At 48.7% G+C, this 11540-nt stretch overlaps 2 protein-coding genes across 7 annotated transcripts; both read right to left on the reverse strand.

Moving 5' to 3' along the window:
- Positions 1 to 1958: 1958 nt before the first annotated feature.
- DNLZ (DNL-type zinc finger) lies at positions 1959 to 3848 on the reverse strand. The gene is made up of 3 exons (XM_015645099.2): positions 3442 to 3848; positions 2887 to 3026; positions 1959 to 2299 (listed from the first exon to the last, which is right to left on the reverse strand). Exons 1-3 carry the CDS (start codon positions 3733 to 3735, stop codon positions 2128 to 2130), a joined length of 606 nt encoding a protein of 201 aa, XP_015500585.1. The 5' UTR covers positions 3736 to 3848; the 3' UTR covers positions 1959 to 2127.
- CARD9 (caspase recruitment domain family member 9) lies at positions 3808 to 10820 on the reverse strand. Of its 6 annotated transcripts, none has more exons than XM_015645090.3 (13): positions 10066 to 10782; positions 9558 to 9780; positions 9061 to 9198; positions 8396 to 8721; positions 7826 to 8005; positions 7509 to 7658; positions 7116 to 7244; positions 6834 to 7025; positions 6250 to 6291; positions 5618 to 5663; positions 4894 to 4964; positions 4315 to 4403; positions 3808 to 4135 (listed from the first exon to the last, which is right to left on the reverse strand). In XM_015645090.3, the coding sequence occupies exons 2-13, from the start codon at positions 9739 to 9741 to the stop codon at positions 4039 to 4041; spliced, it is 1644 nt and encodes a 547-aa protein (XP_015500576.1). In that variant the 5' UTR covers positions 9742 to 9780; positions 10066 to 10782; the 3' UTR covers positions 3808 to 4038. The 6 variants fall into 6 exon arrangements, with proteins under 6 accessions (XP_015500576.1, XP_015500579.1, XP_015500580.1 ...); XM_015645093.3 differs by having other exon boundaries at positions 7116 to 7241; positions 10066 to 10776; XM_015645094.3 differs by having other exon boundaries at positions 4327 to 4403; positions 10066 to 10770.
- Positions 10821 to 11540: the final 720 nt, after the last annotated feature.

Consider the following 11540-nt stretch of genomic DNA (forward strand, 5'->3'; position numbering starts at 1 on the left):
GCAGAAACACGAGATCCTGCCCTCTCCTACCCAGCTGTACACAAGCATCCAGAGGCACTCACAAGACAGGGCTGAGGTCAGGCCTGGAGAAAGGCACTCAGGAGAAAGGGTGGCTTCTCCTCCCTCCCTGCCTCTGGCTAAAGCAAGCCCATGTGCTTACCTCTGTCCCCTTTCCAGAACAAATCCACTGCCCCATGACACAACATTTTTCAGAAGAAATAGCTTCGAAAGGGAGCAAAACATTTTGTTGAAACACTGAAATCTCTTAGAAGCAAATCTTTTTGTACTGTGTGCAAATTCCCTCCCCTGATGTTGGCCTGAACCTTCAGAGCAGCAGCAAGAACTGCCACCCTCCCTGCCCAGAGCTACAGAGGCAGCCTCAGGGCACAGGGACCTGCCTCTGTCCTGCCCCCAAAGAGCACGTGGTGACAGGGCACTGGGACAAGGAAACACTAAAATCTAGGAATAGCCAACATAGATTTTGCTACACTTTTTACTATAACACAGCAAAAATTCACACCACCTTCCTGTAGCTGGGGCCCAGTAACAGGTAAGAAAGGTAAGGAAAACAGTATAAAAAAGCCAAATTGTAAATTAGTTGTTTCCAAGGCAACACAGATCCTGCAACAGCTGCTCTGTTCCACCCCATCAAAGGTATCAGCACCATGGAAGCAGAACACTGATTTTCAGATTAAAGGTAATAAAACAAACACTTTGCCAGCAGTGCTAATAGGTGCCAGCAGCCCAGCTCAGGGGCAGAACACAGCAATCCTGGGTCACTCCAGCAGCTGGCTGTTTCAGGGAGAGCCATGTCTCACCAGGAGCTGGCTGATGAAGTTGCTGCCCCTGTTTCATCACTCTGCACTGACACACCCACTGGAACTTTCCTGGTGCTCTGACCCAACACTTACAATGCAACACAAAATTGTTACAAACACTCCAGATGAAGCAAAGTCATTGATGCCTGCAATGCCCTCACTGAATCCTTGGCTGATGAAGCACCACAGGCACCTGGAGTTGCCTGGCTGTGAGAACTGGGTTTGCTCAGCCCAAGACACAAAGGCTGAGAGAGCTTTTACTGCTTTCTGTGGCTCAGTGATGAGTGGGATCCACAGAACTTGTGGCATCTCCACCCTTAGAGATACTCACAAGATACTGAATATCCTCCTCTGACACGCAGATTAGACTTCAGCAGGCTCTTCCAAACTTAATTAGTCTTTGGGAAGCTAAAAACCCTAAGAAAGCAGCTATTCCACTGCCCTAACAAAGCACAACATGATCACCCCAGAGCTGCGTGCTGACAAACTCCTACATCTGTCATTCATTACTTTTTAAATCTCTAACTAATCTTAACATACTGCAATAGCACTAATAAGCCCCTCAATATCTGCCAAGACAACTTTCTAGGTCCTCTACTTCTCTCCACCATGCTCCACAACTATTAATTTTGCCTTCACACCCACACACTCCCCCTCACCAACAAGGAGTTGTAAAACTCCCATGCTGGAGCTCAAGTGGGATCAAAATACAAAACTTTCAACCCTGACATGAGTGGCACAGAAACAAAACTCTGGAAGATGTCAAAAGAGCAGATAAAAGCATCATTTGGCTGCATTAAAAGCAGGTGATCTGACCCTCCTGCAGGGTCATTTTAGCTTTAGAATTTTGGGACCTATCTCCTCAGGTGGTATCAATTGCTCCCTTTCAGTTGCCACACCTGAGCATCCCTAAAACCTCCAGCTCCAGCTGCATCTCGCTAGGTCAAACACACATAGACAAAGAACTTCTGGCTGCCTTCTCAGCAGGGAACAAAACCAGGCATGGGACATTGCTGAGGCACTGGAAATTGCCTGACAGTCAGCAAAACAAGTACCAGGAAAAATACCAAAAAAACCCACAACCATCTCTAAAGATACCAGCTTGATCAAAGGCAAACTACACCAGGCAGACACAACAGAGAAAACCCAAGCCCAAGTTTATTTTAAAAACAAACAGTTGAAATCAGAGAATGAAGGTGAACAGTCTCTTGCCCCAGAAGCAGAATGACCCAAATCTCACATGGCAGGTCTGTCCAACAGGCCACAATGTCACGTGTCACATCTGTCCCACAGGCCACACTCCCTCGTGTCAGGTGTGTCCCTTGCTGCCAGGATCTGGGGGGGCTTCTCCGCCATCCCCCTCTGCCAGCTGACCTTGGGGCCCGGGCTCTGCCGAGCTTTCCAGCAGCAGTTCCAGGGCTTCCTCACCAGCCACACGTCTCACCTTCTCCCCTTTGGCTGCCAGGATCTCCTCGATATTCCTGGACAGTGATTTGAGAAACAACGGTGACACCACAGCAAAGGCTCACTGTACTCTGCCCTCAGGACTGACACTGCACAGGGAATCACAGGCACATCCCCATGAAAACCACCCAAAATTAACCACAGAAAACCACCCCAACCTTCTGGGAGTACTTTCATCCACTAGGATCAATAATTTAACAATTACAGCTAAACAGAAGCTTTTAAAGGTATCTCAGGAAGTTAGAAATCACTGGAATTCCACAGCAGATCAATCTACACACTTGAAACATCCAAGAAAACACAGCAGTGAAATGATAAGGCCTGAGGGGAACAACAAATCACCTGCTGGCACCAATAAGGATCCCCGTGTATCCCACAGCTTCTGCTGCAGCTTCACACCAATTTATTTGGATCCCAGACAGCGACAGTCTGGGAATTATAGTAACTGAAAATAGAGTCTGTGTATTTTAACAAACTGGATGAAACTCTGTTTTTAGTATGAGCCACATTTCAAAAAAAATAAAAAAATCAGTGAAATGAGGTACCAGCTCAGGAAGCTGTGCCTGGGAGCAGGGTGTGAGGAGGATCCTGCTGACACTCTCACCTCTTTCCCTCCAGGTCGGAGAACCAGCCCAGGTTATCGGCGATGACATGGTGGTTCCCGCAGCCAGGACACGTCACGATCACCACCCCTCGGTGGTAGGCAGCCTTAGAGATGGATTTGGCCGAGCGGGTCTGGCACACCTGAAAAACAAAGTGAATTTTATGAGCAGGGTAACTGCAATTCCTGGAACTTGTAAGACAAAAATACTTTTGCCGTTAAAAGCGTCTTACTTCTCTCACCTCCCACTATCCTAAGTCGGCTCCATCCTGTTACAATGTCGTGAGTTCAGGCCGTGACACAAAGGCTGAGAGAGATTTTACTGTTTTCTGTGGCTCCCTAATGAGGGGCATCCACAGACACTGTGGGATCTCCACCCTCAGACACACAAGATCCCGAACATCCTTCTCCAACACGAAGCTTGGATTTGAAACCTCCAGAGTGCTCTTCCATTCTGAATTAGTCTTTGCAAGTTTAAAACTAAGCAAACAGCTACACCAGGAGCCCCCCGGCCACCCCAGAGACGGTGCCCTCAGAGCCCCCCGGCTCCGCGCCCACCTTGCAGGTGTACACCAGGCGATAGTGCGTGGCCGGCGGCGGCCCCGGGGCGGTGCAGAGCGGGCGGGCCTGGCCCCAGAGCTGTCCCGGAGCGGTGCAGAGCGGACGGGCAGGACCGCAGAGCTGTCCCGGGGCTCTGCGGGCCGGGCCCCTCAGGCCGGGCGGGGGGCGGCCGGGTCGCCATGGCGGCGGCTCCCGGAGCAGCGCCCTCAGCGCGCGCTGCATCGCCCTGCGCATGCGAACGGGGCGGGCCCTGAGGCACTGGCGGCCATGTTGGGTGCGGGCGGCGGCCATGAGGGTGTCGGGCAATGCCCTTCATTAACCCGTAATTAACCCGCAGCTCAGCCCGGCCCTGCCTCACACGGAGATATTTAAACCTGTTTATTGAGCGGGCGTCGGAGCCACGCAATAGTGTCATTGGAGCACTTTTCAACAAGGGTTGTTTGGATGGTTTTAAAATCTAAACAGTCCGTTGTGAGTGAAATTGAGAGGCACAGCCACCCTTATACACAAGCTGGTGGCCCCTCAGATTGGCTCCTGAGGGGCCTTTGGTGTCGGTGTTGTCCCGTTCCGAGGGACCTTGGTGTTATCCCTCCCTCAGGAGCCCTCGGTGTCGGTGTTGTCGCTGCCAGAGGAGTTCTCCCAGTCCACCTCATGGTGCCGGTTTTTGGGTGCCCTTCTCATTGCTCTTTTTCTGAAAACAAGACCAGACATATAACTTTTAGAAGGTGTTTTCTACAAACAAGCTACATTTCATACTGTTAGCATGTATCAGTCCCTTTTGTGGTTCATTTTATGCCCTCCATGAATCAAGGTTGGGAACAGGAAAGGGGAAATACAAATCATGGATATTTCCAGATAAGCCCTGCTTACTGCAGCCCAGACCTTCGGTAACGCTCAAAGCAGTCCTTCATCCTCTTCCTCTCCTTTTCTGCCAGTTCCTCATTGGCCAAGCCACACTCCTTGAAATGGAAAAAAACAAACCAAAACCATATGAATTTATTCTTGATCAGATCCGTGTTAACACCAGGCTGCTTCCTGCATCTGCAGAGTCAATTACCAGCAGGTTTTTAACTGTGTGTGCAGGATGGTAATGCTTCTGTTTCACAGTTTTACTACATTTATTCCCTCAACATCTGCAATTCTGGGAGTCTGTTTTCTGCACCAACAGTAATTCTGCAGACAATTACAAAAACATCCCCACCCAGAGATGAAGGGCAGAATGTAATTAGAAGAAGTTTTTATGCACAGATGGAGAAATGTCCACTGTAAATGTTTTCCTGTTCGGAGCTCACCCTTTTTGGAGGGTGGATTCTAAACTAAGTGCTCAGAGTTTGGAAAAGCAGGAGCTGCTGACATGCTTCTCCAAGCTGGTAAATCCATCGTTAATGAGAATAATAAAGATCACAAATCCAAATCATAGTAAAGAAGAGCCCACAAAGATTCTCTTACACTTGGTGATTTTGGGGGCAGGTGGCTCTCTTGAGGGCTGAGTTTCTGGTTTTGTACTCCCAGGCAATCTTCTGAAAGATAAAAAACATCACAGCTTTAGTCAGAGTTGCCATTGCAAAGTAACTTCTCCCTCCAGCAGTTCTTCCAACAGAAGAGCTGTGATGTAACTGCACAGAGTCCACAGCAGAACTGAAACCAAGCCCAAAGCACTCAGAATTCCATCCTGTGATCAATCACAAGTCACTTCTCATTTTAATTGAGCCCTGAATCTTGCCCAGAATGGTGGAGTTCCCCACCATGCTCAGAAAGAGACAGAGCTTTCCATTTCCAACTCAAGCAGGAACAAAAAAACCTTTGCCAAGCAGCTCCTCTGCTCATTGCATTAAAATAATATTCATGTCAGAGGCCCCTGTGAGAAATTTGTTAATCATTATTTTATCCATAATTTATTTTCCCTGCTCCTCAAGTTGTGAATATCATGACACTTCACACCAGGCCCTATTTTGGTGAAACTCCTTCTGTAGTGAACAGGTGTTACAATATATATTTTTGAACTGAACAAGGTAGAATAATTTAAAAAAGCCTTTTTGGATCAGTGCTGTTTAGTTTTAGTGAAAAATTTCCCATCTCAATGAATGAAAAGATCATTTAGATTTTCCAGGAAAGTAAAACAGAATGGACTATCCTCTCCAGAACTCTCCAAAACTCAGTGTTTTCCCCTTACTTTTGGCTATCTGTGTATCTTCATCCAGGTGACTGTGAAGAACAAGCTGTGGGGCAAAAAACAGAGCAAGAACATCAGAACTGTCCCTCAGTCTGTAGGAACAGATAAAGGAATATAAAACCCAGGACAACCAACTTCTCCCTCCCTGTTGCTGCCAGCAAACAGCAGACTGAGCCAGGAGTTACAGATTTGCTCATGGATTTATCCTCCATTAATAGGACCAGCTTCCTTTGTCCTCATTTATACTTTTGGCCTCCAGACAACGTGACAATCACTCCCTCACTGAAGTTACGAACTAAGTAAAACTCTTTACTATAGATGGCTCCAGGGTAAGACTTATTTTTGCCTGTTCTCACACCAGAGAGACAATTAAAAGCAATTCAAAATAATTCAATTCCCTTGATTTGCTTAGACTCAACAAATCTTGCTGACTAATGCCATAACTGTGTCCTACACTTAGAACTTCAGGACACAGGGAGATTCTGTCACTGTCTTGCTGCCTCTGGACTTTTTGGTATCACTGAAATGAGCCTGAGCCATTGAAAACTGCTGATAGTTGGGGAACTGAGCACAGGTGAGGAACATGAAATCATCCCAGAGGAGAGTGAAAGGTAAACAAAAACCCTACTCACTTCCTGGGAATCTCTGGAGGAGGAGTCATCCAGGTCAGAGGTCTGAAACAAAACCAGTATAATCATTCCTCATAAGCAAGGAAGCAACAGCAAGGGAACATACAGGAGAGTGAGAGCTCCAAAAAGCAGGGAAGTGTGGACGTGCTGCTTCCAACACCCCTGCCTGGCCACTCAAGAAAGTACACAAGATGCCATATTAATTAAAATATATCTAATTTAGTTCCAGAAAACTTAACTCCCCATTTCATCCAAATGGCTCACATCCAGTCTCTAAATAGAGTCACCCTTTGGTGGTTGAGGAACCCCTCACAAATGCTCCAAACACAAACACAGGTGGCCTGAGCTTGCATCTGTCCAGCTTTTCCATGCCTGAAACCAGGGTGAGGTCATAGAAAGCATGACACTTTTCATTTTCTATACTCAGCATTTGCATGGCAGTGGTTTTAATTAATTTTGATGGTGTCTCAGGCAGGTGTGTTCACTGCCTGATGAGCTGGAGCTGCTCAGGTGCGAAGGCATAGGAACAGCCACAGTCTGACCCCATCCTCAGCCTCCCAATCCCACCAAGGGGAGGAGAGTTATACCAGCGTGGGCAGCTCCAGCTGCAGCCTCTTCAGCTTGGCCTCAGTGGCCAGGAGCTGACTCTCCTTCTGGAAGAGCTGCAGCTGCATCTCGTCACATCTCTCCCCCAGCTCCCGGATCTGCTTGCGGTAGGCATCTCTCTCCACCAGGTTCTTGGAATACTGCACATGGAACTGCTCTCGGGTCAGGAGAGCCTGTGCAGAGGGACAGCATGTGGCATTCACACCACAGCACAGACAGGGTGGCACTGTCTGCCCAAAAACCTGTGAAGAATATTTTATCACCTGATCTCTCTCCAGAGCCACTTCCTCCATTTGCTGCAGAATGGCTTCAATCCGTCTTTTGTACATCTGGGAGTCCTTCCTCAGAGATGTGCACTGTAGCTCCAGCACCTCTTTTTCCTCTGCAAACTGCTGAGACAAGGTCAAAAGCACCTGCTTGTGGGCAGAGTCTAAGTCAGACTGTCCCCACTCCTGCTCTGTGGCACAGACTACTCTGGCCAGAGCTCCATGGGGTGTCTGAGCTGTCACCTGCCACAGACGGAGTGCTGAAATACAGGTACTACAGCAGGGATTGCTCCTGAGCAGCTGCTCTGCTCCACAGGCACGACACTGCAGGTGTTTCACCTGCCTGTCTTACCTGTGACCCTCAGCAGGAACTTGAACAGCAGCACCTACTTTGTCTTGGAGCACCTTGGCTCGGCGCAGCTCCTTGCGCAGGCTGTAAATGGTGTTCACCAGTTCCCGGCGTTCTTCCACAGTCTGGCTGCAGTCATTCTCCAGAGGTTCTTTGGAGAGGCTCTTCTCAAAGTTCTGCTCCCTGGCAACCTGCAGAACAAAGCAAGAAGTGAGACAGGGCCACCACCTAACTCCGTATCAGTTCTCTCCTGTCACAGCTCTTGAGTAACCGCTGACCCCTACAATCTTCACTGCAGCATCACTGCCCTGGCCGCTACAAATAATCCCTTGAGTCCATACTCAACCACCCCACCAACCTGCAGAGTGTTTTCCAGCTCCTGGTTCTTGGCCAAGAGCAGCTCCTTCTCCTGTTGGATCTCCCACACCACCTCGTGGCTGGGGCGCTGCTCTATGGCATGTTTCAACTTCATGGTGTGCTTCCTCTCCAGCTTGCAGTCATCCTCAGCCTTCATCAGGCTGTGCTTCAGCTGATCAATCTACAAGAAGGTTCAGAGCTCAGCAGGAGCAAGGAGAAAGCTCTGGCCTGCAAAACCAGTTCTCTGTTCCCCAGCAAGTTTCTTTCCAACTCTGTTTTCCTGAGGAAGTTTAGTGCTCTGGGGACCAGAGTCCTGCCTGTGTGCTAGCAGGTACATGTTCCTGTGCTGCCCTTGTGAGAGCAGCCTTGAGTGAGGGAAAGAGTGGTCATCATTCACAGCACAGCTTGTGCAATATGGCCTACAGGCTGAGCTAGGCACCCCAAAGACATCTGCTAGAGAAGATACTCAGTGCTTCATGCGGGACTGGAGCATCATTGGCAAAGACAAGGTGCTCAGTCCAGCCTTCCAGGGCCAGGTAAGAAGGGGGAAGCTGGAGAAACTGTGACAGACCTCTAGCAGCAGGTCCCTGTTCTTCATGAGGGCTGCGCTCTTCTCCTCGCTCTGCTTGGCGTAGCTCAGGGCCAGGCTGTAGTTCTCGTCCTTGCACTTGCGCAGCTCCTTGCTCAGGCTGTCCCTCTCCTCCTTCATCCTCTGGGCCCGCTCCTGGTGCTTGCGGAGCAGGCTGTCCCTGACCCACATCTCCCTCAGGGTGTCCTCCTTGGAGTGCAGCCACACCGTGAGCTCCTGCGCCCTGCGCCGCTCCTCCTGCACCGCGCTCTGCAGCTTCATGATCTCGTTCATCAGCACCTGGCTCAGGCCAGACTCACCAGCCGTGTCTGTTTGGGGGGGCAGGGGTCACTCTCTGCTGTCCTGGCACACACAGAGCTCGGTTTCCCCTCCATATCACTGCAGCCAGCCCTGATGATGTGTGGGGATCAAATTATCCTCACTGTGCCTCTCTGCTCCGTGCCTTCCTGCACCACAGAGTCACTGACACAACAGGCAGAAGGAAGAATTCACCCTTCTGCTTCCTCCCCCCGCTCCCCAGTCCAGCATGTGACACCAGGGCTGTTCTTCACAGAACCCTTCCAAAGCACACATGGAGCAAGACAGGGAACGCTCCTGACTCTGCTAAGCAGCACCAAAGGAAGAGCTGTTGAGAACACAAACATTACCTATAATCATAGAGAAAACCCTGCTGGGCTCTTTGCCTGTTATTTTCTTATACAGCTGGGGATAATAAAGCTCAAGACTCTCCATAAACGCCTCAAAGCCCTTGTGTCCTGTTCGCTGAAGAATGTCCAGGAGAACACCTGAAATCATAGCAACAGGATATTCTATTCAGCTATTTCTCTCTTTACCTTTTTGTAACTTAAGAAACAATGGCTTCACTTCCTCCCCATGCAAAAGTTCCTGGGATCTAATCAAAGAATAAATTAGGTTGGAAAAGACCTCTGGGATCATTAAGTCCATCCTATGACTGAACCACCTTGTCAATCAGACCATGGCACCGAGTGCCACATCCAGGCTTTGTTTCAACACTTCCAGGGAGGGTGACACCAGCACCTCCCTGGGCAGTCCTTCCAGTGTCCAACCCCCCATAGAATCCCAAACCAGGCCATTCCAGGCCATTGGCCTGGATACCCCACAAAAGCATTTGAAGTGCTCCCACCTGCCTTCCGTTTGCGCATGACCAGGCTGGGGTCATTGAGAACCTGCTCCTCATCATCAGGGCTGAGCACTTTGCACTGGCGCAGGTAAGGGGTGATCCGGGAAGGGTCAATCACTGAGATCAGCTTCACACGGAAATTCTCCAGGTTATTCCAACAGATCTCATCATTGTCCTCTTCCAGCATGTCAGCAGTGAGGGGAATCACTGAGCAGCCTTGGCCTGTCTGGAAAAAAAACACCAAAAAACCAATCAAGCAGCCCCTGAGCCCCGGAGCAGTGGTGGTGAAAGCGTGGACATCACAGACTGAGAATGCAGAAGTGTTTCAATCAGCTTTTGTCTCTTCTCTACAAGCAGTTCACTCTTCCCTCTCCACCTCCCAGCGAGCTCCCTGTGCTCTGTCTGTCCACACAGACAATAAATCTAGCACCCACAAGAGCTGACACTTTACCTCAGAGCTGTAAAATAAACTTTTAGCCCCTGTTAATATCAGCCATTCTGTATCACCAACCTTCACCTCTGCAGTCACAAAAGCTTCCTTGATTCTCCTCCTGTGTCTTGGTTCTGAGAAAACATGTCTTGGGTGTAGCCTCCCTCTGAATTCTGATTAGAGAAAAGATAATTCCAGGAACAAATCTTGTTTGAGAAAAAAGGGGAAACTACTCAGCCATACCACAGGAAAGGGAAGGAGAAGAAAAAGAGAGATAAATAAGAAAAGGGGAAGCCGGAATGGGTGATGCGAGAGGAGAAAGATGGTAATGGCATCGTGAGTCAGCAGCAACACATAGGCAATGACTTCAGATTAATTCTGGTTTTGTTTTCTAATCTGTCCCACTAAAGTACCTGCTGGGGTCCAGAAAGTTTCCTTGTGCAGAGGTCAGAAAGACTAAAAAGAATGAAAGTCACAGCCATAGGTGTGTGCAGCTGATTCCAGGGACAAAACAAGCCACAGAATTAGAAGAAAGAGGATCTTCAAAGGCTTTCCAGCTGTTAACATCTTTCTCCAGGAAAACAGGTGGCAGCAAGAACTCATTCTCAGTTTAGAGTTCAGCTGAAAAGAATGATTTCTATCTTTACACCTCTAATTTGGGATGTCCTCAAGCTTCCAGCATAATTATAACAAGAAAGGGAAAGTGAATAAAGTCTTGGCAAAGCAAGGAACATCACCCATAGTTCCCAAATGACAAGCTGTGGCCATGGCAGCAATAAAGGAGCAGCCCAGCAAGCAGAATTGTGATGATGCTGAGCATCACCAGAAGACCTGAGCCTGCCTCCCCCACTTCCCACAGCCCTGGAGCTGAACTCAGAACTCGGAATGTTTTTTAAAAAAGCTTGGAGAACACACAGGCTCTGATGCCATGGCAGCATGACACATGTTCCCATCAGCTTCCCACTCTACTCTTTGTTCTGCTTTCTAAGTTTATGAAGAGTTTTTCCATGTTATCATTAGGAGTAGGGCAGAGATGCTCAGAGATTGTTCCAGTCTGTGTTTCTTGTCGTTAAATTAGCTTTACACTAAAAAAAGATGCAGTACCTGTGTCAGCTGTGCCCTTGCTGAAGGTAATCAGTGTGCCTGTTAATTGACCAACTTAGCCTGGGGAGGTTTTATTCTAGTGACAAATCAATTTAATCCTGATAAAGGACAAAGCCAACTGCTGCTTGTGCAGTTTTTCCACAAATAATTGACAAGGGCATCTTTGGAGCAGTTCACCTTTCCCACCAGTTCCTCACTGCAACAGCCTGGACACAGCAGGCACAGCTGAATTTCCTGGAAAACTGCTGTCTATAGTGGCCTATGGAAAGAAGAGTACATTGCCAAGAGGAGAGCCTTCCACAATCATTCCTATTGTTCCATAAAGTCTTGACACCAAATTATAGCAACACTGGCACTCAGTGACCCTCTGTCCCCAGCTCTGCCTGAAGAGCCCTTGTGGAAAAGCTCAAACTCCCCACTACACTCAGGGAAGTTCAGTCAGTGCAGGGGAA

Source organism: Parus major, chromosome 17, assembly GCF_001522545.3.
Source record: "Parus major isolate Abel chromosome 17, Parus_major1.1, whole genome shotgun sequence".
NCBI classification, from domain to species: domain Eukaryota; kingdom Metazoa; phylum Chordata; class Aves; order Passeriformes; family Paridae; genus Parus; species Parus major.